This window comes from Adiantum capillus-veneris, chromosome 29 (assembly GCF_014529385.1).
Source record: "Adiantum capillus-veneris isolate H3 chromosome 29, ASM1452938v2, whole genome shotgun sequence".
Classification (NCBI taxonomy): domain Eukaryota; kingdom Viridiplantae; phylum Streptophyta; class Polypodiopsida; order Polypodiales; family Pteridaceae; genus Adiantum; species Adiantum capillus-veneris.
In genome coordinates, this window is record NC_140959.1 from 117373592 (window position 1) to 117399673 (window position 26082).

At 44.0% G+C, this 26082-nt stretch overlaps 1 protein-coding gene across 1 annotated transcript; it reads right to left on the reverse strand.

Moving 5' to 3' along the window:
- Positions 1–1974: 1974 nt before the first annotated feature.
- Positions 1975–25130, reverse strand: LOC147419824 (flocculation protein). The gene is made up of 5 exons (XM_086505332.1): positions 24176–25130; positions 5616–5731; positions 4042–4282; positions 2589–3953; positions 1975–2463 (listed from the first exon to the last, which is right to left on the reverse strand). Exons 1-5 carry the CDS (start codon positions 25010–25012, stop codon positions 2236–2238), a joined length of 2787 nt encoding a protein of 928 aa, XP_086361458.1. The 5' UTR covers positions 25013–25130; the 3' UTR covers positions 1975–2235.
- Between the last annotated feature and the right edge of the window lie 952 nt (positions 25131–26082).

Consider the following 26082-nt stretch of genomic DNA (forward strand, 5'->3'; position numbering starts at 1 on the left):
AAACATTGACTACACTGCAAGTTGCTAGGGCATTTCAATCAAAAAAGTGTGTGTTCATTATGTTTTTCCTAAAGAAATCGTTTTTTACAGAGATCACTTGAAGGTAATTGTCAAAATGAAGCCACTAATAGCAGCATTTTAGACCTCCTTAGGTGTTACAAAATCTACCACCGCCAAAATTGAGATTAACACGTACCTTTATTTTAGTTTACTTAGAGAGATAAGAGTGCACTCCACCATAAGAAAAGCATCGTTTGAGATTTTATATGGCCAAAAGTTACCCATACTATTGTAAATCTTGGCTATAAAATTCGGGCTAATAAATACCATAGTCTGATTTCTTTCGAAGTGACTCGGCGTATTCAAAGACATCAAGTACAATATACTAAACCGATCAATAAGAAATGCAAAACCAATGACTTTGCAAAAAACACCAGTATGCATAGCTTAGAATGGAGAAAAGCGAACGTAAAGATAATGAAAAACATCTCAAGATATATCTTGCTTCTAAATTTTATGCTCGTTTCAAAATCATTCAAAAGATTTATGATGATGCTTACATGCTACATGGGCCTTTCAAAACCATTCAAAAGGTTAATCGTATTGCTTGCATGCTAAAATTAGGCATATACATGATTCTTTTCACACAAACCTACCACATCCACTCAAAAGCAATCTTCTTATTATGACTGACTGAAAATCGTCCTCTCTTATAAAGTGATGTAGTATTTTGGATCAATGTTGTTGTCGGATCAATGTTGGACAACAATACCATCGATGTCTCATAAAGCATAATAACCATTTAATTGAGGAGGCAAGGTGGATTCGAGCATCACTTCTTACTCGTCAACATCCATCACCCATATGTGATTCTCACAATCCCATTCGCACAAAATAGATAGCACACGGATTGTTGAGTGCCGCAATGTATGATTGATTCTAGTATATAGCGCCAATTGACGCAACACTATTGTGTCAAGCACCGACCATAGTAACACATGTTTGTAACTTTCTTTAAATTTTTTATTCTTGTGCAAATTGCCAATTGATACACCACAACCATTACATGCAAATCGTGAGGCAATATAGTTTAGATTGATGATTAAGGCAATGTCGATTACTTGTAGAGATCGTCAATTGAGGTAGTACAAACGAGACCAATTGCTTTTACATTTAGGGTCATGTCAAGAAAATAAGAATAGGATAATGATTTTTTATTTCAATCCAATTTAGATAGTACAACTTAGAACATTTGCTTTAAAAATTTAGGTAATGTTATGAAAATAAGAATTTAATGATGATTTCTGATTTCTATCCTCTCGGATACTTTGCTGGTGAGAACTATGATATAACATGTGGTTGACGTGTTGATAGACAAGTAGATGCGAATTACAATGACTCATTCGCTTTACGCAACCTTTACTGCTAGGTGAAAGCACACTCAAGGTTACAAAACATCTTCAAGACCATGCTAATTAGCATAATCTTGTGTAATGTATAAGTAGATTAAGGATAAAGTAGATCAAAATGATCTCTAGGCTGCCTCACCTCAACACTTTGCCCATCAAAATTAGGGTGGATTAGAGAGTAGCATTCAAGGTATGGCTGTGTATAATCAAGAAGAGAGGCTTAGACTTTGTAATGCACACCGCTCAGAATTCTAAGCCTACTCCTCTTGAGACTTTACTTAAATTTGATATGCTTTCACAAATGTCCAGAGCTTATTTGATGCTCAAGGATTATATCCACACTAACTCAAAAGACTCTTTTGGGAAACGATTATGACTAAAGCTAAGCGTGGGAGTGACAATGCGCAGAAGGACACCGTAACTTTATCAAACAAAACTTCTGGCCAGAGCATTACAAGTTTTTTTTTAAATGATTGGATTACACTGGATTTTAGCTTGAACTAAGACTCATCTTATTACACTTGAAACCCCTCTACTGACACTTTGAGCTGATTAGAATGCCAGGTGACTATAAACAATGCACTGCCGTTAAACACAAACTGAACAGAAAACCACAGAGCAGGATAAAGCATGCCTTCGATGATACACAAAAGAGCTGAGTAAAGTTCGCCAGACACAGTCCCCATACTAGCTCAAGCCTACAGCAAAGATTAACTATACAATTGCCACAAGAGGATGCCTTCTCGTATGGAATGGAAGCTCTAGCGTTAAACACATCTACAAGAATTTGCACAGGAGGAAGGTTAGGAATACAGGAAATATCAGGTCAGCCTTTCTTGCTTTCTTCGTTTTCATCATCACTTTCCTTTGAAGGTTCATCAATGAAGCTATCAATTGGATTAGCATATGTCTGAAGAACATCAGTTTCTCTGATTCTAAGTGAGCTGCTGTTACTGATAGCAGGCGGAATACCAGGCTCACAAGTCCCTGCGTATAAACCACGACTTCCGGACACCCATGCCGAAGTCTCCGCGTTGCACTCCTGATGGAAATTCTACAAAACAATTTGTTTTGTTATCAACGTGTACACTACACTAGAAGCATAGGATCAACACAAGGAGATGATCTAAGAACAGAACTGAAAATACCATACAACACAGAATAGGTGAAGAGACTTGCCACGACACATGAAAGGCTTCCACTGGTAAAAAGTGCAGGAACCATCCCCAACAAAGGGCAGCTGAAATCTGGAAACCTCTCCAGCTCTGAAGATAAACTTGTCGCCCAGAGTGACTCAGACACCTGCTCGACGCCATCATCGGAGCGCCTGGCCAAGATTCTGTTATTAGAAAGAAAGGGGAGCACATCAACATGTTCCCTGTGTTCTCCCTCTGGCAGACCAGGTAAACCCATGCCTTGAAACAAGCTCTGACCTGGTGCATCCTGTCCATCAAGCAACCTTTCCCCTCCAGACAGAATATTGCTGAGGAAACTTGGGAGGACCGTTGGGAATCCTGCGGAGGGTACAGGAGGAGGTGCACTTACCAAAAACCCTTTGCTGGCTGATTGAAAATCTACTACAGGTATGTGGACTATAGGATCCGAGAAGAAGGAAGAAAGACTAGTAGTCTGTAAAGGCATTGGAATATTTACAAGAGAAGACACTGGCAAAGGAATTGGAGATATGCTAACCCGGTCAAGACTTAAGGTCGTCTGTGACAATAACGTTGAAGGAGGCTTCACTGAGAAAAAAGTTGAAGACGATGCATTGCTCAATTCATTCATTGGGGGAAGGTACGGGGGAGTAAATGTGTATTGTAAAGCTGAAGATCGCAATGGACAAGGACAATAATAGGGGGCCAAAAGAGTAGATGTCGGAATAGGTAAATGAGAAGGTATGGGAAGGTGAAGACCATTTGAACTGAAAGAAGTCCCTCCAATCATTGGAGAGGTTGAATTTGGAGGACTTGCTGATATCGATGGAACGCTCAATGCTTGTTTGAGTGAAGGATCACCACTGGCAGCTAGTTCAGGCACAAATGGAGACAATGTGCTCGAACAAGATTGCACGCCAACCCTTTCTTCCTCACCGGCCAAAACAGCAGCAGAGCGACCTCCACAAGGTAAACTAGCAGAAATTCGATCCGAATTTACATCTGAGTTAGAACTACCACAATGGTTGTTGCATAAGCTGAATGCATTCACAGGGTACCGTCTTCTATGTTTCTCTCTGAAGGATAAAAGCGAGCGAATGTTAGTCAATCCTTTGGTAGCACCATCTTTGAATCCACTTGCTCTGGGACTGAGGCGTGGTGACTGCCTTACTCCACATGAAGAAGAAGCACTTGAGCTTGAAGCAGCACTAGTTGCAAGTGTCGCAGATGATGCCGATGACAAAGGCAATGGTGATGATGGTTGAAATCCAGCTGACGATGATGCTGCAGCCAAGTTATTCCGTAACTGACATACGAAAGAATTTAATCGAGACTCATTCACACCAGTCAACTGCGACAATGTTGGTCTCTGAAGCAGATAGTCCTTCAACTGCAACAGTTGCAAATAAAACAACATAAATAGGATAGAATGAAGTCAAAGAATCATACAGAAACCAGATTGCTAATTAAAGGGAAACCTCAGTAACCAGCCGACTGCCAATAGCCATTGATCTTTCAGATTGCCAAAAGAAGCGCTTGCCATTAGAAGTCTTCAATACAAAAGATCTGCACGAAGAATCTTCATCAAGAATTTCCAAAGTGACATGGGTGTCCTCGACCATGGACTTGACCGCAGCAATCCTCTCAATTTCATCATCGTCCCCAATAAAAGAGAGCCGCATCTCCGAACAGGGAAGCATTGACAAGCTCAAATAGCCTCTGCACAGATTACCCAAAAATTAACCTCCACTGTCTATTTTACTTGAAGCAGTTTGTTTATCTTATGTTGCTTTGTTTTATCTTCTGTTGCCATGTTTTTTCTTGCTGACCACCTCATGCATAAATGCTTCAACAAATAAATAACAGCTGAACCCATAAATGGGCCCAAATTCACTCAAAGCATCATAGCTACTGCTTTTGAAGATTCAGTACAGAGGGTTGCCATATGCTGCTCCCACCCCCGAAATTGGATGAGTGGTGAGGCTAGAGCTCACTGCGTACCATCTCCTCGTTTTGTAATTTTTTTGTATTCCAAGAGTTTTTGCCGTCCATTATGTATCCAGTGTCATGTCAGTTCATCTTTTCAGACTTACTTTCAACAAAAAAAAGGGCTCCAAGACCTGTTTTTCTAGAGAGAGAGAGAGAGAGAGAGAGAGAGAGAGAGAGAGAGAGAGAGAAGAAGAGTATTTTAACGTCGTAGGAAACTATCCCAAGAGACCTTAAAGATCTATCCGACAAGGAGAGTTGAACTCAAGACTTGTCATTCAAGAGGGAAATGGCATGACCAATCTACCACACTTTGGTGATAGAAAGGTTATACCATTTTCCTCCTTTTATTAGCACACCCACACACACATCCGAGAAGAAGAGTATTTTAACGTCGTAAGAAACTATCCCAAGAGACCTTAAAGATCTATCCGACGAGGAGAGTTGAACTCAAGACCTGTTATTCAAGAGGGAAATGGCAGAGAGAGAGAGAGAGAGAGAGAGAGAGAGAGAGAGAGAGAGAGAGAGAGAGAGATGAAATGTTATATTACTGTCTTGACAGTGTCTTCTAAAGGCCAAAATGACCTATGAGACCAAAGAGTTACATCATGGTGAATCTAATACAAGGTCTGGATAACAAGAAAGAAACTAACTAAACAGAAACACTACTAGAGCTGTAAAAGGTGTAAAAGGTGGGTATCAAGGGCCTGAGGGGTACATATACAAAAGGTGGGTGTGTATATCAGAGAGAGAGAGAGAGAGAGAGAGAGAGAGAGAGAGAGAGAGAGAGAGACTTTCTAAAGAAGACAAGTATTAGCAAGTCTACTATCTGTATATCTTTCAAAACTGCCCCCTTAGAAAACTCTAGCAAGTTTCTAGACTGGCTACCGTATCTTCAACAACTCAATGACTGCACTAGGGCTTAACACGCTATTATTTCTTTCAAAAGAGAAATCTTCTTAGTTCTATAATATAAATAGTCCAAAAGGTTTTTCCCATACAAACTGAAATGGCCATCATCTAAGATAATATCTTAACCAAATCAATAGATTCAAAATCTCGATACCTTGAGGTTGTAGGACAAAGCAAGCGGCCCTGTAATTGGACTTTTCCAACACGAATTGAAACAAGTGGTGCACACAAGCACCGTGCAAGCATACCCAGTTCTTCCACTTTGAAATGCTGCAAAACACAACACGGTACTTAACATGGCAGCATGCTGAAGCAACAAACATAAAACTTGAATTCTACTAAGCGAATCGAAAACAATTTGACCCTTTTGTGAGCACAGAAACATATATCCACGAACAGATTCCTCTCCAAAAAAAGAAAGAAATGGGATTCAGGAGAAAGGGAATCGAGATTGAGAGTAGTAATCACTAGATGTGCAGGCTCGCTGGGGACCATGGGTCATTGGCAGAAACCACACCACACTTTCCAAACATGGGAGTTATTTAGCAGCTGCATTTTGTTTGCCATCAGAAGTGCGTACTTGGTTTACTGGCAGGATCGTCAATCAAATGATTAATAGGAATTCAAAAAGAACTAGATCACTAACCACAAAACGGATCAAGAAGAATTTGCAAAGTACTATAGGGCCATTGATTGGAGTTTGTAAGATTAGTTTGTGCTAGGGCAAGTGTACTTTGCATAGCCTCTGTCACAAACTGATGATGTGGCAGCCCCTGCTGTATGGACAGAGCAGTACGGACGGGCTGACGTGGCAGACAATACGGATTTCCGGGTTCTGCGCTGACAGTGCTGACGTGGCAGAGTGTATAGACTTCCGCTTTAACTCCAATCTCTCTTGGCACAGACCTACGCCAGGCCATGTCAACTCTTTCTCTCTCGTAATTTGTGAATTCTCTGCTGTGTCGCGACAGAATCTAGACTTGGGGTGTCCAAGTTTGTTACAGTGGTATCAGAGCATGACTAATTTCTCTTCTACCGTGAAAATCCGATCCTTTTTCTCTCGACACCTATGGATTCTGAAAAGAATCAATCAACCACTTCTTCAACCGCTGAGGCGGGAGGAGGCAATACGGCAAATTCAAGTGATTTAGCAGAAGACGAGTACGGGCCACCTCGGCCTACACAGTATGAACTTTTGGAGATGCAACGTCGACAACCGGTTGATGAGTGCACAAAGCAGATGCTTCAGTTTGCTAAAGATCCCTAGTTTGCAAAAATTTTTACCCAGCAGTCCATGGCTGAAGTGCATACTCACTGGCAGAAAGCCACTGGACCACCAATCAAACTGGCAATCAAGAAACCTCCTACTCCGAGGATGTTAACTGAAGAAGAACTTCAAGAGGTGGTTCAGACCCAGATCAGTCAGCTTTTGGACACGAAGAATCAATCGAAAAAGCAATCGAAGGAGCACAAGAAGGGGACTGACTACCCCGGTTACTTGGGCCGTCAATCTTCTTTTGAAGTTGCAAGAAAGCTGAAAAAGCGTGTGCGTTTTGAAGAACTACCCAGTTCTTCTGATAGTTCTTCTAGCTCTTCCGACTCGAGTGAGGAGGACAGAGAGGGTAAGAAGCGAAGCAAAAAGCAAAGCTTTGGAAAGAACAAGAAAAAGGCAAAGAAGATCAGATTCCGACCAGTTTCTCATAGTTCTACGGAGGAGTCATCCTCTAACAGTTCGGACTCTGACGATCACATGTTTTATGCGAAGAAGAAGCACTTTTACAGAGCCAACCAATACGATTTCCTCGAAGATAAGAGCAAGAAGGCAAAGGAATTTAAAGAGGGTGGACGATCCATAAAATTTGAATCCTTTTCTGGATTCCGAGATGCTCCGAGGGCTTTGGCTTTCGTCCCAAGAGTTTGACATAGCCTTCTCGGGAGGGCATTACTCAAAGCACTCCAAGATCAGGAGGGCTGCATCATTTTTAAAAGGAAATACTCGAACATGGTGGTCCACTCTTCTTCTAAGGAAAGAAGTCCCAGTCAAATGATTGAAGTTTAAACGATTCTTTATTTCTTCTTGGTTGACTCGGGAGTACGAACGAGATGTAAGAACCGCTTGGAACCATCGTCGGATGACCAAGGTAATTCTTTGGACGCATATTGTGAGAGGTTTTGGGATTCTTTTCTACCGACCCCTTCGTTTAAGAAGGTCACCTTTAAAGAACATATTGAGCGGTGTTGCTGCGGACTCCCTACAGAAATCCGAGATTACTGCCTTGAACAAAAGTCTAAATGTATTCAACAACTGATGGGTCATGCGAAACGGGGATTCTTGATACATTCGGGAAATTTGACCTACCCCACTGATAAAATCTTGACTCAAAGGACCAAACAGACCTTGAACAATGAAAATAGAAAGAAAAAGAATCTTCAGGAAAAGAAAGATACTCGACCCTGATTGACTCTTAGAGAGAGCGCTAAATATCTCAAAGAGGGGAAGTGTTTTGATTGCGGGGAACAAGGGCAGATCTCTGCAAAGTGTCCCAAAAAGGCACAACAAGGACAGACTGAAGACGGGCCAGAGAGTTCTAGAGCAACAGAGGAACGTGGCTAAAAAGACAAGATGAAACCAACCCAAGCCAGATAGATGAAAGTACAGAACTTTGTCAAGCTTGGGGCAAAGTGAAAGATCACGAAGCCCTTACCTTTTTTAATGGAGGAGCCAATTCCAACTTCATTTCACCTGAATTGGCGGCGCGGCTCGAGATTACGCCCGACAGGATGGAGCCACCGGCGGAGGCAGTTCTAGCGGCGCCCGGACGAGATGTAGCCATTACGTCTGTCATTAGCAAACTTCGCTTGCATTGTCAGGGGTATTTAGGACACTTTTACATCATGCCTTTGGAAGGGTGTGACGTCCTCCTAGGAATCCCTTGGTACCATAAGAACAACGTTGTGGTCGACTATGGGCCAAGAAAGTGACTTTGACAAATGAGAAGGGCAAAAAAAATTGTACTAGATGTAGAATTGAAGGGCGAATCCATCCCTATTGTATTGGCTTCCACCATTTCAAAATTAATGAACTCAAGTCTTTGTTTACTCGATCTCTCGAGTCTTTTTGTTTACTCGATCTATTTGAAAGAATTGAATGATGAACATCAAACGAACGTGTCTGAACTAGACAAAACAAAAAAAATTTATGCACACACGTGCTGATTGTTTCTCAAAAGGCCTGCCAGGCGAGTTACCCCCATCTTGTCCTGAGGACGATACTATTGATCTGATTCCTAGAAGCACACCACTGAACCGGCCACCTTACCATGTTAGCCGAGCCCAAAATGAAGAAATCATGAACCAAGTGAAAGACCTTGAAAAGGGTCTCATTCAGCCGAGTACTTCACCCTACTGTTCTCCGGTTTTACTGGTACTAAAGAAAGACGGATCTTGGAGGATATGCATTGACTATAGAGCTCTCAATAAAATCACTATCAAGAACAGATTTTCGATTCTTGGATCGATGATATTCTTGACCAACTTCATGGATCATCTTGTTTCAACAGAACTGATTTGAAAAGCAGATATCATCATATCAAAATCGCTCCGGGAGATGTCTACAAGACAGCCTTTCAAACAAGCTTTGGTTTACACGAATTTTTGGTGATGCCTTTTGGACTTACCAATGCTCCAACGACTTTCATCTGAATGATGGATAGGATTTCCCGACAACATCGATCTTTTGTAGGCACTTGCTTTGATGATATTATAGTTTTCTCCAAGGATGAACCAGAATATTGACACCATCCGCTACACGTCTTTCAGGCATTGCGTGATCACAAATTTTTAGTTACCAATGCCAAAAAGAGCGAGTTTTTCTTGCCGGAGAATCAGATACACTTTCTGGGATACATCATCTCAGCAGCAAGAGTACAAATGGATCCCACCAAGATTGAGACTATCCACGATTGGCCAGACTTGAAGAATGTTCATGAAGTTAGAAGCTTCTTGTGCTTGTGTTCTTACTACCAGCAGTTCATTCGGAAGTTGGCAGAGGTAGCTTCCCGTTTGCACTTATTGACTCAGAAAGAATTCCTTTCTCGTGGGGATCGAGAGAGGTGATGTCGCCTTTCAAACACTTAAGGAAAAACTGACTATTGGACCATTGTTAGCTTTGCCAGACTTGCAAAAGTCATTCGAAGTTTATTGTGATGCTTGTGGTCATAGTCTGGGAGCGGGAGCGGTCTTAATGCAAGAAGGCCATGTGATTGCAAGCACAATGTTTTCAAGGCCATAATTGATAGCACAGATTTATGAGAAAGAGCTATAGGCAGTGATCCATGCTCTTACTCAGTGGCGACATTACCTACTCGGAGCCAATTTCACGATCTTTATTGATCATCAAAATTTACGCTACTTCTTGTCAAAGAAGCAGCTTTCGAAAAGCAGATGCGATGGGTTAACATCTTGTCACAATTTCACTTCCAGATTGTCCATGTTCAGGGACAGAAAAATTTAGTGGCAGATGCATTGTCTCAGAAACCCCTAGTCTTGGCTTCGAGGATATGGTTGATCAGTACACCACCGATCCGGATTTTTCCGATGTGTTTACTCGGATACAGAATGGGGAGATAGTGCCAGAGTACTCCATACAAGATTGTTACTTGATGAAGAAAACAATGTTGTGTGTTGCGCAACCGTTGAGGAAAAAGGTTCTGACTGAGTGCCATTGTCCACCTTTTACGGGTCACCACAGCATTGACACCACCTTGAAAGGTGTTTCTTTTGGCCGAGACTCAAGAAGGATGTGGACGACTTTGTTCGCAATTGTTTACTATACCAAAAGGTCACGTTTGACAGGCATAAGACACAAGGATTACTACAGCCTTTACCCATTCCCACCCGCCCCTGGGAAAGGAATTGCAATGTATTTCATCTTTGATCTCCCGAAGACACAGAGTCGGCACGAAGGCATTTGGACCATAGTTACCGGGGAACGCCCCCTAGCCCCCGTTCCGGCGTTCCGGGGGGCAGTTCCCTTCCCGAACGTTCCGGAACGTCCCGGAATGTCTGACGTTTCGGGTGGCCAATGCAAACCGGAACGGCCGTTCCGGAACGTTCCGAAACGCCCCCGGACCGTTCCGGAATGCCCTTGGAACGGCCAACGGCTACAAACAAATTTGGCAAAAATTGAAAAAATTGAAGTAAATGTTTGGGCTTCTTTTGAAAGTGTGCAAGGCCTCAAGGACTCATAAAATGCACCCCCCTCCCCCTTTCTCTTCACAAGCTAATCCTCAAGGCTCAAGCTCTCTCCCTCTCACTCTCAAGATCTCTCCCTCTCAAGACTCACTCTCTCAAGGCTCAAGGCTTCAAGCCTTCAAGCTCTCTTCCTCTCCCTCCCACTCTCTCAAATCTCTCCCTCTCCATCTCCCTCTCCATCTCTCTCTCTCTCTCTCTCTCTCTCTCTCTCTCTCTCTCTCTCTCTCTCTCTCTCATCATCTAGTCATAGCAAGGTTGAATGGTCTTCAAAACGAGTTTTTTGTGAGTATTAGAGTCAAAGCACTCTAATACTCCTTGTGTTTAAACACAAGGAGCTAAAAATTGCACTATTTGGGTGTTTTTTATACCTCCCGTTCCGGACCCCTAGCCATTCCCCCGTTCCGCGGGGATCCTGTTGCCGTTCCCGTTCCGCGTTACGGGTAACTATGATTTGGACTGTCATTGATAGATTTAGCAAGCAAGCTCACTTCATTCCAGTGAAGAAAACAATCAAGCCGGACCATTTAGCAAGACTGTTCATTCCACAGATATTTCGATTACATGGCATGCATGAGACAATAGTCTCCGACAGAGATCCCCAATTCACGAGTTTGTTTCGGAGGGCTATTTAGGAGAACACTGGCATGCGGTTGCAATTCTCGTCATCATTCCACCCACAGACAGATGGGCAATCTGAGATTGCAAATTCAATTAATCTAGGTTTATTTAAGTCTTACATCTTTGGTCAGAAGAATCAATGGGAAAAAAATTTGCCTTTGAGAGTTTGATGGAATTTACCTACAATAATACACTTCACTCTTCAACAAGGAAGGAGCCATTTGAGATAGTTGAAGGGGCTCCAAAGAATCCACCCTTTCTCAGTACTAAAGACAAGATTTTTGAGGTCGATCAGTACACAAGGGACTTGGACACTGCTTTTGCCAAGGTTCGGGAGGCTTTAGAGAAATCTCAAGAACGACATAAGAAGGCAGTAGACCAACATCGACGAGCGGTACTCTTACGTTTTGAGAAGGCACGCCTAAGGAAAGGAAAGGGAAAGGAGCGGTGTCACGTGCACATCTAACCTTATGTGCATGTGGACAAGCTATCTCAGGTCTAGGGTTCAGGTCAGCCTAGGAAGTGTTCTAGCATCTTTGTGAGCCTGTGAGCAAGCCGTGCATGTCCAGGCACTTAGAGTAGTTGCATATCCTCTGATTGCAAACCCAGTACCACCCACCATATGCATTGTCCAAACAGAAGGTTCAATTTCCGGCCAGTTTTGGGACAGAGCATTTTATAGGCAATTTGGCATTTTATTTATTTAAATTGCATAATTCCAGGATCATGGGCTGTTGGGATGACTGCTCGACCCAACTTGCTGCAGCTATATAAGCAGATAGGGGGCGCCCATTTCTACCAAAAGAGACAGAAAAAGTTCCAGCAACTTGCAGTGTTCTCTCCTCGGTAAGACCGGCAAAAGACAATCTAGCGTTTTCACCCAACAGCAGTAGCTAGCGTTTTGAAGCACACTTCCTCTAGCGTTTTCTACAACAGTTCCTCTAGTATTTTCAACAACAGATCAGCCTAGCGTTTTTTAGTTTCTAGATCAAGCCTAGCGTTTGCAGTTTCCAGCGCCAGATCAGCCAAGACCATTAACGTTTTCAGATTTCAGCACTTAGCCTTTACAGACCCAGCCCCTAGCCTCGCAGATCTCACTTACTCGTAGCAAATCCTTGCCGTACCGTCGAGTCAGCCAGTGTTTACAGTCTCAGCCCACTGTTTTCAGATTTCAGCATCTGCGTTTTCAGCACATCGTTGTCGAGTCGTCATCATCACCATCCTCGCTGACACAGTGTCAGAGTTCAGTAGAAAGTCAGCGTTTTGCATATTTCAGCATTTCAGCCCTAACGTTTTCAGTTTTCAGCTTGTCCTCGTCGTCGTCATCATTGTCGTTAACATCGTCAGCAAGTCCATTGCATCTAGACCTTAGTACCAAATTTGTGCAATCTGCAGCATAGACCTCTCTCGCCATAGAGAGGGGGGGCCCTTGGAGGAGGGTTTGACAACCGTCTGGTGTCGTATTCTTCTCTCTCTTTCTCTCAGTCTCGGCACTTTCATTAACAGTAGCATTCACGTTGTTTGTGATCATTGCACTCTCTCTCTCTAAAGGATGGAAGGCTCTCTCTTCCATAAGTACAAGGAACCCTTGAGCACAGTTCGGAGCACTCATCTTGAGCAATATCAACATTCACTTCTGTTGCACCTTACATTGGTATCAAAGCTCTAGTAGTGTTCTGTATCACTCAAAGAAAGAACCACAAGAAATTTGATGCTTGATGCGGTCGCACGTAACCCAAGTCCACTTGGACGTGTCAATTCCTAATCGTGTTTTTGAAGAGTGACAAGTAACCCAAGAAAGAAGGGCTTGTCAAGCCTCCGCTTGTTTCTCTTTTCACTCATTGAGAGCGGACCGTGCACTTAGCGGCCGGCCAATCCACGTAAGGTGAGAAAAAACAACTTTGGTGTGAGCGCAAGGGCGTCAAGGGGTATGCCCGCAAGGAAGAGTTGAGCTTGGGAAGAGAAAAGCCTTCTCAAACAACGATTGCAAGCTAAAGAACTCAAGAACCTCAAGACCCCAAGTTCCTCGAGAACTTAAGTACCCAAGATCTCAGTGTATGGTCATCACCCAAAGCGAAATGCATACTTTGCGTGAAGGTGATGAGAGTGGAGTTGGTGATGAAGAAGTTTCCCACAAGTTGCGCTCACACCAAAGTTGCTTTTTCCCACCTCACGTGGATTGGCCAGCCAAGGGGTGCGCCCGCAAGGAAGAGTCGAGCTCGGGGAAGAGAAAAGCCTTCTCAAACACTGATTGCAAGCTAAAGAACTCAAGAACCTCAAGAACCCACGAACCTCAAGACCCCAATGTCACATGACACATCCAACCCTATGCGTCCGTGGACAAGCTACAGCACGACAAGGGTTCAATCAATCCAGTCAATCTAGAGTTACAAGTGATATGGCACTTTTGTGAGTCTGTTCGCAGACCGTGCATGCCCAAACACTTAGTATAGTTGCATATCCTCTGGTTGCACAAAGCATGATCATAAGCATTCGTATCAGAATCCATCAGAACCCTTCATGGGAATTTTCAAGTGCATTTAGTTCCCTATTTTAGACATTTTTCACTTATTATTTTTAAGTGACTTTTGTTGGAAAGTAGGTAGGGCAAATTGAGTAAGTTTGTCTATAAGCAATCCTAGACTAGCACTAATTGGGAGAAGAGGCAACTGGAGCACCTTGCTCAATAGGCAACTTCTCAGCAAGGACCCCCCCCCCCCCCCCCGGGGGGCAGGAGACTTGGCGTTTTCAGCCAAAGACAGCCAACGTTTTTCTCCATTGCAGATCAGCCCGAGCGTTTTGCATTGCAGACCAACCCGGGGACAGCAAGACACAGCAGAAGCCTAGCCTTTTTGCAGAAGCACAGAATTCAGCCCTAGCGTTTTTGATTTGCAGACCAACCTCAACATTTGCAGATTACCGCGACAGAACCTCAAGCAACACCAGCGTTTTTAGTTTTCAGCCTTTAGACATCGCAAAAGAACCCCCGAACCTCGCACATCTCACCTTCCCGCAGCAGTTCCTCGCCGCACGGTCAGTTTCCGCAAGGCTTACAGTTTCAGCCCGGAAAACGCAGATTTCAGCATCTGCGTTTTCAACGCATCGTAGTCGCATCACGTCGTCATCGACATAAGAGTCAAAATTCAGCAAATAAAAATTTGCAGATTTCAGCCCTTACGAGTTCTCAGTTTTCAGCCTGTCTCATCGTTGTCCTCATCGTCGTCGACATCGCCGGCAAGTCCAATCATTGTAGAGATTTGTGCAATCATAAGTAGACCGCTCTCGCCGTAGAGAGTGGGGCCTTCGGAGGAGGGTTTTACAACGTCTCTAGTGTCATATTTCTCTTCTCTCTCTATCTCTCAGTCTTATACACTTGCACGCACAGTGTCCATTCACTTGTTTGTGATCATTGCACTCCCTCATTAAGAACGGAAGGCTCTACCTTCCATAAGAAGGAAAAGGAACCTTGAGCACAGTTCGGAGCACTCATCTTGAGCAAAGTTCAAACATTCATTCCATTGCACCTAACACCCAAGTTCCTCGAGAACTTACGTACCCAAGATCTCAGTGTATGGTCATCACCCGAAGCGGAATGGATACTTTCAGTGATGAGAGTAGAGCTGGTGACGAAGAAGTTTCCCACCAGGAGGATTTTTTTCCGATCCTCCCCCATCTCCATCTAAGCCACGGGTTGCATCAAATCGTATGGAGGCCTTGGTCAAGTCGATGATGGACATGATGCTACAACAAGAGGCGTAACGCGCTGCCTTGGATCGCGAGCGCGAAGAAAGAAAAGCAGCCTTGGAGCGTGAGCGTGAGCGTGAGCGTGAGCGTGAGCGTGAGCGTGAGCGTGAGCGTGAGCGTGAGCGTGAGCGTGAGCGTGAGCGTGAGCGTGAGGCGGCCGAAGAAAGAAAAGCAGCTATGGAGCTTGAGCGTGAGCAAGCACGCAAAGCCCAACGCATAGCGGCCAAAGAAAGGCGAGCGGCCTTGGAATTAGAGCGTGAGGCGCAGAGAGACCAACGCATGCAAGAGTTGGTCCTACAGATACTCACCTCGAAATCCAAGCCGGTCAAAGATGTAGGCAGTTCCTCAAGTAGCACAAGTAGAGATGCGGACTCCAACAATCCAGTCACTGAGAAGTTGGTGTTCAGTAGGTATGACGGTAAGATGGATGCTAATGTTATTCACTCTTGGTTGCATCAATTTAATGCTTACTTTGCGACAGCTAAGAAAACAGGAAATAGTAAAGTTTTGACGGAAGCCATGTATCTTGCCGGTAATGTCATTAATTAGTATCACGCATGGCAAGAGGCACAATTGGCCAAGCACCTAGAGAAAGCCGAAGAAGGCATGCTCCTTTCTTTCAATTGGGCCGACTTCCAAGACAAGCTCAAGGCGCAGTTTATGCCACCTCAATACTTAGCACGGTTGAAAGAAGATTGGCGCAATCTCAAGCAAAATGGTATGCCAGTCATGTCTTTCTCTAACCATGTTTTGCAGCTCGGCCCCCAATTACGCAAATCGGATGATGAGCGTAAAGAGGCATTCCTTTTTGGTTGGACAAGTATATCAAGTTTGATGTCGAAGTACTCGACCCCGTGGATCTCAACAAGGCGGTAGCGATTGCTCTCACACAGGAGATGAAGCACAACAAAGGAAAGCCTAAGGAGAACAAGTCTTCTCACGGTACCTCAAAAACTCTTCAGAACCCACAGAACGGTAAGAAAGGTAAGAATGGTAAGAATGGTAGCTCTTCTAGCTCATCTTCCTCTAATCCTTTGGAAAAGAACTCTCAAAATGAATCTAAGGATAAAGCTAAAACACCTGCTAAACCTAAGCTAACCCCACATGAAAAAGCTGCACAAGGAATTATAGGAGGATACATAACGCCAGAAGAACAAGTCATTTATGCTAAGGAAGGTCGATGTTATCAATGTCACGTCAAGGGTCGTATAAAGAAGGCTTGTCCTAAGACAGCACCACCTAAAGAACCCAAAGCACCGACAGCTACCACAAGCACTTTAGTGAACCAATTTGAGTCTCCACATGTTTTTGAGACACACATTGATCAGTCTCTCTTTAAATGTTATGGTCGTGTGAAGGGTCAACATTTTGTTTTATTGTTTCATTCAGGCAGTATGCATGATGTGATTGGTGACTCTCTTGTAGAGAGAGCCGCCTAGAAGTGAGCCAGACAACTCTCGAGGTGTCTGGCTTCGCTCCCGGGGGCCGGTATGGACTCTCTCACTATGCAAGAGTGCCTTGATGTGTTATTCATTGTTCAACAAGCTTCCTTCCGTCGACAATTTGTCGTGTCTCGTCTCTCAAGATGTGATATGATTTTGGGCATTAGATGGTTTCGTGAGCATAACCTTCTCATTGATTGCGCCGATAGTACCCTCACTCTAAATGCCAAAATTGACTCTCCCATGATCATTCATGGTGAGGAGGGTCTACATTCTTTACCTCTCATTTCTCATGTGCAGGCGAAGCGTAAATTACGAAGAGGAGCACGAGCGGCACTCATCTATGCCTCCCCAGTTACCCAAAGCATTAAGCCTTTTTTACCAAGTACGAGCACCTCTTTTTGCAGGATGATCTTCCACCCCCTCTCCCTCTCAAGCAGCCAAAGGACCATCACATCGAACTCACAGAGGGGGCACAGCCAGTCAGTAAGGCTCCCTACCGTTTGAACAAGATTCAAGAAAAAGAATTAGAGCGACAACTCACAGAGTTGGTGGCCAAAGAATTCATACGTCCTAGTGTAAGCCCTTTTGTTGCTCCTATTTTATTTGTCCGCAAGAAGGATGGTTCGTCTCGTTTGTGTGTTGATTACAGGGCTTTGAACAAGATGACCACCAAGAACAAGTTTTAGATGCCTCGCATTGAGTATATCCTCGATAGGCTCAATGCGGCAAAAATTTTCACTAAGGTCGATTTCAAAAGTGGATACCGTCATACAAGGGTATTCAAAGGCAACATCTACAAGACCGCCTTTCGCACAGAGCGAGGGCCATGGAAGTATGTGGTTATGCCTTTTGGATTGACGGGTACCATGGGTACATTTAACAGTCTCATGGTAGGCCGTTTTGGCGATATGGTTGGCACACGTGTGTGTGTATTTTTCTTGATGATATTCTCATTTTTTCTACATCGTGGAAACAACATGTAGAAAGGGTTTTCGCTCGTTTGGATGAGTGTCACATGTATATTGCAGCTAAGAAATCTGAGTTTTTTCTCACTGAAGTTACTTATCTGGGTTATATCATTTCTCCAGAAGTTGTCAAGCTCGATCCCGCGAAGGTAAAACGGGTTAATTAGGATTTGCCCAAAACTGCATATGATGTGTGTTCTTTTCTTGGTTTATGTCAAGCATAGAGTTCGCACATAGAGAATTTTGCACGCATTGTCGCACCTATAACAGATGTTTTGTCACGTGACACATCCCAACCCTATGTGTCCGTGGACAAGCTACACCACAGCAGGGTTCAGTCAGTTCAATCAAGTCTAGATTAGCAGTGATCTGGCATTTTTGTGAGTATATTCGTAGACCGTGCATGCCCAGTCACTTAGTATAGATGCATATCCTCCAGTTGCACACAGCATGATCATCGGAATTCCCATCAGAATCCATTAGCATCAGTTAGGGGAATTTTCCAGTGCATTTAGCCTATTTTTCTATTTTTGGTTATTTTCACTTATTATTTTTACGTGACTTTCCAACAAAAGTAGGTAGGGCAATTTTGCTAAGTTAATATATAAGCAAACCCAAGTTAGCACTTTCTGGCAGAAGAGGCAGCAGGAGCTTCCCGCTCAACAAGCAACTTCTCAGCAATACCCCCCCGCAGCACCATCGCTGCAGATCCCGCTTCTTCAGCGTTTTTCACAGCATCAACCTCGCCATTGAACTTCCCCCTTCTGGCGTTAGTTCCCCAGCAAATCAGTCCCATCCTTGGTGTTTTCCCGCGACCAAACCATCTCAGCCCTTAGCGTTTTTGTCCCAGCAAACTCAGCGTTTTTGCAGCCATCCACTAACGCTAGCTCTGCAGGTCAATTCAGCGTTTCATCAGCATCAAGACCTCAGCATTTCAGCGTTTGCTGGCATGGAAACCACTGCTGATCCAGCGGTTTTCAGCATGCAACAGTAGCCTTAAAAACGCAGCCTAGACAGCCAGCAACATCAGTGTTTTTACCCTCAACATGACCCCCGACCAAGACAGTCATTTTTCAGCCATGAAACCAGTAAGAAAACAGTTATTTTCAGCCCCGAAACAGCCACCGAATTCAGCCCATAGGAGATCACAGTTTTCAGCCACAAAGTCGGCGTCGTCATCACCGTCGTCGTCATCGGCATAGTCCCATTGCATACGCATTGTACACCTTTGTGCAATCAAAGTTAGACCACTCTCGCCGACGAGAGTGGGGCCTTCAGAGGAGGGTTTTACAACCTCTCGGGTGTCGTATCTCTTCTCTCTCCTTCTCTCAATCTCATTCACTTGCACGCACAATATCCACTCACTTTGTTCGTGATCACAGCACTCTACAAGACGGAAGGCTCTCTCCTTCCCTAAGAACTAAAAGGAACCTTGAGCAATAAGGATCACTAATCTTGAGAAAATACAACATTCATTCCGCTGCACCTTACATGTTTTGAAAGGGGGTAAAAACTCGCTGACAGCACGTGGATTTGCCCGAGGCAGTCATTGAGGCAACGGTGACCGAAGCATCGTGTCTCATCCTTGCCTCTTGGGACGACCCCTTTGAGGTATGGACGAATGCGAGCAATGTCGCCATAGGTGTTGTGCTTAAGCAACATGGTCGTCTAGTTGCATTTCTCAGTCCGAAGTTAAATAGTGCATAAAAGAATTGTTTTGTTTATGACAAAGAACTTGTGTTTGTCATTCACTCTCTCAAGCATTGGAAGCATTTTGGTGGTTTGAATGAGTATGTAGCTAACCATGTTGCAAATGCGTTAAGTCGCAAAGGATAGATCCTGGCTCTTGAGTCAAGATCAACAGTTTCTATTCAGGGTATCTCTTTCGACAACATGAAGAACCGGTATGCAGATTCCGAGTTTGGTAAGCCAATGGTTGCAGGCTCTTGCTTCCCAAGGGCCCAGCAACTATCTCATTCGTGAAGGTTTGTTGTATTTTCGTCACCATCTATGTGTTACCCTCTCTCAAAAGAACCATATTGCACGATGCTCATGACTCTCTCACGGGTGGGCATAGAGAAATGAACACCACTTTGGAAAAAATAAAAAGATTCTTATTTTGGCCTAAAATGCAAAAAGATGTGTTTCGTTATGTCACACAGTGCACCATTTGTCAAAAGGTAAAAGCTCCTCAGGGTAAGCAGCAAGGCCTCTTGCTACCGCTGCCTATTCCTGACGGGCCTTTTCAGGATATTTCTAAGGATTTTGAGACTAACCTTCCCCCTAGTTTGCATTCAAGGAACACTCAATGTTTGATAATTGTTGACCGTTTCAGCAAATTTTGCATATTGATTTCTTGAAAGGCCACGGTCACTGCACAAGATGTAGCACGGTTGTTCATTAAGCATTAGTACCCCCTCTGTGGTTTGCCAAAGTCAATCGTTTCAAATAGAGATGTTGAGCTCACGTCCAATTTTTGGCGCGCTCTCTTTAAAAATCTTGGCACTAAGTAGAATTTTTCATTAGCTTTTCATCCACAGTCAAATGATCAAACAAAAATTTACAATTAGTTGGCTTTTAATGTTTTAAAGGCATATGTGCATGATCAACAATCTCATTGGGAGCTCTATCTCCCATTGGTCCAAGCAATTTTCAATTACTCTTACCTCGGCCATTGGTAGAACTCCATATGAGGCAACTTTTGGCCGTCCATTTCAGTCACTTTTGACTCGCTCGGTCAATCAAATGCCTAATGCCAATGCTGAAAGTCAATTGTTGGATGAGATTTCTGAGAGTGTGAAGCTTCGGCTAAGCAAGGCTCAAGAGTCTTACTCACGATAGGCTAACAAGCATCGTCGGGATGTTTCTATCAAGGAAGGGGATTGGGTTTATTTGAGAATAATGAAGCAACGTCTTAAGCAAGTAGAAAAGAAGTATCCTAAGTTGTCTTTCAGAATGTATGGTCCATTTCCTGTCATTAAAAAGATCAATGAGGTTTCTATGAAATTAATTGCCTAACTCATGGTCAATGCACAACGTTTTCCATGTTTCTTGGTTGAAAGTGTTTCAGGCATAGTTACCCAGAACGCGGAACGAGAACGACGACGGGATCCCCGCGGAACGAGGGAACGGCGACAGGATCCCCGCGGAACGGGGGAACGGCGCGGAACGGGAGGTATAAAAAACACCCAAATAGTGCATTTTTTAGCTCCTTGTGTTTAAATACAAGGAGTATTAGCGTGCTTTGACTCTAATACTCGCAAAAAACTCGTTTCGAAGACCATTCAACCTTGCTATGACTAGATGATGAGAGAGAGAGAGAGAGAGTGAGAGAGAGTGAGAGACTCCAGAGAGTGAGAGGGAGAGGGAGAGATTTGAGAGAGTAGGAGGGAGAGGAAGAGAGCTTGAAGGCTTGAAGCCTTGAGCCTTGAGAGAGTGAGTCTTGACAGGGAGAGATCTTGAGAGTGTGAGAGGGAGAGAGCTTGAGCCTTGAGGATTAGCTTGTGGAGAGAAAGGGGGAGGGGGTGCATTTTATGAGTCCTTGAGGCCTTGCACACTCCAAAAGAAAGCCCAAACATTTACTTCAAAATTTTCAATTTTTGCCAAATTTGTTTGTAGCCGTCGGCCGTTCCAAGGGCATTCCGGAACGTTCCGAGGGCATTCCAGAACGGCCGTTCCTGTTTGCACTGGCCACCGGGAACGTCAGACATTCCAGGATGTTCCGGAACGTTCGGGAAGGGAACTGCCTCCCGGAACGCCGGAACGGGAGCTAGGGGGCGTTCCCCGGTAACTCTGGTTTCAGGGTACACCTCCAAAGAACATTCCGAAGAAGAAGAGTTCGAGATCATCGATGAAGTTGAAGTCATGGAGCCGGAGCAAGTGTGGTTGCATCGGTTTCACCATGGCTCAAAGAAGCAAGTCAAACAGTACTTTTTGAAGTTCAAGGATCGAGGAACCCACAAGGCAGTGTAGGTCAATGAAGAGTTTTTCAGAGGTTACCCAAAGTTGTTGACAGACTACAAGGAAGCCATGCAGCTCGATACCAGTACCTCACTTTGAAAAGGAGGGGATATCACATGCACACCTAAACCTATGTACATGTGGACGAGCTATCTCAAGTCTAGGGTTCAAGTCAACCTAGAAAGTGTTCTTGCACCTCTGAGCAGGCCATGCATGTCCAAGCACTTAGAGTAGTTGCATATCCTCTGACACACCCCGTACCACCCACCATATGCTTTGTCCAAGCAGAAGGTTCAATTTTCGGCCAGTTTTGGGAAAGAGCATTTTACAGGCAATTTGGCATTTTTATTTATTTAAATTGCATAATTTCCAGAGTCGTGGGCTGTTGGGATGACAGCTCGACCCAACTTGTTGCAGCTAAATAAGCAGATAGGGGGCGCCTATTTCTACCAGAAGAGAAAGAAGAAGTTCCAGCAACTTGCAGTATTCTCTCCTCGGCAAGACCGACAGAAGACAATCTAGCGTTTTCAACCAACAACAGCAACCATCGTTTTGGAGCATAGTTCCTCTACATTTTCTGCAACAGTTCCTCTAGTGTTTTCAACAGCAGATCAGCATGGCGTTTTCCAGTTTCCAGATCAAGGCTAGCGTTTGCATTTTCCGACGCCAGATCAGCCAAGACCATTTGCGTTTTCAGATTTCGACACTTAGCTTTTGCAAATCCAGCCCATAGCCTCCCAGATCTCACCTGCTACGGAGATCTCACCTACCCGTAGCAGATCCTCGTTGTACCGTCGAGTCAACCAACATTTACAGTTTCAGCCCGCTGTTTTCAGATTTCAGCATTTGCATTTTCAACACATCATCGTCGAGCCGTCGTCATCACCATCCTCGCTGACACAGTGTCAGAGTTCAATAAAAAGTCAATGTTTTGCAGATTTCAGCATTTCAGTCCTAGCGTTTTCAGTTTTCAGCCTGTCCTCGTCGTCATCATTGTCGTCGACATCATCGACAAGTCCATTGCATCTAGACCATTGTACCACATTTGTGCAATCTATAGCATAGACCTCTCTCTCACCATAGAGAGGGGACCCTTGGAGGAGGGTTTGAGAACCGTCTAGTGTCATATTTCTCTCACAGTTTCAGCACTTTCATTCATAGTAGCATTCACGTTGTTTGTGATCATTGCACTCTCTCTCTAAAGGACGGAAGGCTCTCCTTTCCATAAGTAAAAGGAACCCTTGAGCACAATTCGGAGCACTCATCTTAAGCAATATCAACATTCACTTCCGCTGCACCTTACAAGCGGCTTTTTCCAAAGCTTAGCATGAGGTATTATGGCCCTTTCCAGATTAAAGAAAAGATAAATAATGTCTCCTTTCAACTCAAGTTACCCGATACTTGGAAGATTCACAATGCATTCTATGTGAGTCTCTTGAAACCTTTAAAGGTAAGGTACCAATTGATGGGGAGCCTGATGAGCAACCCAAAGTGAAAGAGAGCGAGGAAATACTCGTTCCTAAACAAATTTTAGCACATAAGGAAAGAAAGATTAAAGGTAAAGTGATTCGGCAGTTCTTGGTTAAATTCAAGAACTATCCGACATAAGATGCAAAGTGGATGGAGGAGGAGGAGGACCTAGCAAATACTCCTCAAATTTTGAAACTTTAACTAGAAGCATTCAGTTTAGCATAGTCTACTCTGATAGAACCCCGAACTCAACAAGGTTGAATCTAGTACAACGGGTTTGCACAAGAGAGTCGGTTTTTCCTTCTACGGAGAATCTGATCCCTTTTATCGCCGCACACATGGATTCAGTTGACGAATCCTGCGACGAGGAGACTGTTGTACTTGACCACTCAAGATCGAAAGAAAACACTAAAGATTCAAACGGACGTCGACCACCTTCTGTAGACTCAAAAGGGGAGTACGGGCTACCTTCACCTACAGAGTATGAAGGAATGGAGATGCAACGTCAACAGCAGGTTGATGCATGTATCCAACAGATACTCCAGCATTCAAAAGATCCTCACTATGTGAATTTTTTTATCAAGCACCCAATTGACAAAATGCATTCCTGATGGCATACTACCATCTATTCACATCTGAAGTCCGCTCTAAAGAAGACACCTACATTGGCAACAGGTGTACTTGGAGTATGAATTTGATGAAGCAATAGAAAGGTGAGTCAGTTGATTCATGAAGACCAAGAAGCAGCCGAGGAATCACTCGTACAATGCATAAAGGCTTCCAAAAGCCCTCAAACCTATAGTCAAGTTTGCTTTGCCTTACTAGTGATATGCAAGGGGCAAATCAAATATACCACAGTAGGTCAGCACTTATCCTTTCCTCAGCTGGACAAATGCTTGCGATGCATGCAAGAGAGCACAAGGTCAATGCAGCTGAGAAAGCCAGTGCCCTATTGTAAGTAACCCTTTCTTGGCATGTAGAAGCTACTACCCACATAAGTCTTTTGACTAACCAAAACCATGAGTAAAATGTCAAGGTATACATTCTGCAAGCTAGAATCAACCGTATATGACTTGCATTAGAAAAAGTGCAGAAATTCATCAACCCTCCTCTGATTCAATTACAAAATTCATCTAATCTTCGATCCATAAATGGCGAAAAGAGACAGGCCACATGCACACGCACAATCATCAATATAAAAGTCGAATTGGTTCAGTAAGATGCAACTGCCTAAAACCACATTTAGACTCCTCACATACCTGACTCAAATGGGCAAGTAGCTGCCCATCTGCACCACTGTAAGAGGAATTCCACCGAAGCATGGGCTGCAGCCTTTCATCTGCTCTACAGGCACCAACTACATGAACATCTAGTGCTTGCAACCACTGCGACATCACACTATCTCTGCCTGTGGATGGAAGGACAAGGGATTCATCTCCCCTTCCTTGCAACACTTCAGTCAGTCTGCGAACCACTTCCCCTTGGCCAACTGCACATGAGTGTGAGGTCTGCGACGAGGAGTTCGAGTTGCATGTCGGTGGTACAGAAGCTGCACGAAAGCTGCTCTGAGATGCTTCACAAGGCATGCATGGCAGGCTTTCTCTGGTTGAAGGAGACGCTTCATCGCTGCAAGGTAAAGGAGAAAAAAAGGCACTGGAGGCACTGATCTGATAAGAATCTACAATGGCAGAGGCTGAAAGAGGAGGTGGTAGGGAGGAAGCAGGTACTTGAAGTGCAAGGACGCTTGACCTACCCCCAAGCTCTCTGCCATGAACATACGTAGAGGAAGGAGCGGCCAGGTCAAATAGAGAGCGCAGGCTGGAAACACTTCTTGTGGGGATGGATGGAGATGAAGAGTTTCTACGTGCAGAATCGACTTCTCTTGTCAATGAGGAAATGCTGTGGTTCACTGCAAGATCGATTCGCACGGGCCGACCATGGCCATGACCCCGAACCTCAACAAAGAGCTGAGAGCAAGTCTGCGACGTCACAGACGAGGGGGGATCGGCAGAAGTGGCATCCTCTTCTTCGGGATTGTCCCCACGCTCTTCACGGAGACGTTCGTCTGTTTGATCTTGGTCATTGAAGAACACCATCGAAGCTGGGGTGGAGTCGGGATTTCTGCGGGCTGGAAAGGGAGGGGGACCTGTCTAGGGTTTGCAGGTGTAGAGCTTTTACTGTCCTGCACTCAAAAGACACTGAATGATCGAATGGTGTGGCCGACTCCAGAGAAAGGAGAGGGAAAGAGAGAATGGATCCACCGTTATGCCCACGTTGACAAACTTTCCACGTGTACCAGTTAAATTGTAGCAACATAATCCACGTGTTTTTGCATTCCCAAATAACGGAGATTATAATATTATATATTGCACGAAATGTCCCATTTTTATATCTACACGGGGATCGATGGCCCATTTTTATTTCAACCTATTCCCCAAGTTTATATTATAGGTTGGCCTACCTTATCTACCTGTAAGGTATAGGTATCTCTTTATTTAAAGAAAAGTGCAAAGTTCCAAGGCTAGAAAAATACGTTTTTCCTAACCAATCAAAATAAGGGGAAACTTGAAATTCTCTCGTTTTGTAGGCCAAGATTTGAAGCTTTCGCCGGTAATTTCACTAAAACTTGTGTAAATTTGCCAGTTTTCTTATAGGCAAGCTCAAAATCTAACCGGGATTTTATAATTTCAACCGGTTAAAATACACTAGACCCCGGTTTTTTTCTAACACTAAGTGCAAATTGCCTTCCCATCTTGATCTGGTGAGAGCAGTTGAGTATCTATGCAAGGAAATTAAGGATGCTCCATATGCCTATTGCAATCAAAATCAATGCCCATTGTAATCAAAATCAATTGCAAAAGCAGCTCAAATGGCAACATTGGAGATCAAAGATCCAAAGCTCTATTCATGCAATAGGCTCCGTATGAGGGATGCTTTTAAAGCTTTTTATGATTTTCTTTCATGTTTAAGGGTCAACCGACCCCTTGCCTATGGAATCTTTGTATCGGTTGGTAATTGAAATCATTCTACCTTCTTTAAAAGAAAAGGTACAAACTAGCCACCCGACTCCCTGAGGTGGAGCATCCCAGTCAGATAAGGTAGGTCGACCCGTTACATTTAAGTCAGATGTGTGAGTTGTAATTTCAGGGTGTAGGTCTCTCTCTAT

Bases quoted from the DNA above. Each gene is read 5' to 3' on its own strand.
- LOC147419824 (XM_086505332.1), bottom strand. From the start codon at position 25,012: ATGGTGTTCTTCAATGACCAAGATCAAACAGACGAACGTCTCCGTGAA. The intron at 3,954-4,041 runs GTTTCCCTTTAA...CAACTGTTGCAG, and splicing joins GCAGTCGGCTGGTTACTGAG to TTGAAGGACTATCTGCTTCA. The intron at 2,464-2,588 runs GCAAGTCTCTTC...ATTGTTTTGTAG, and splicing joins GAAGCCTTTCATGTGTCGTG to AATTTCCATCAGGAGTGCAA.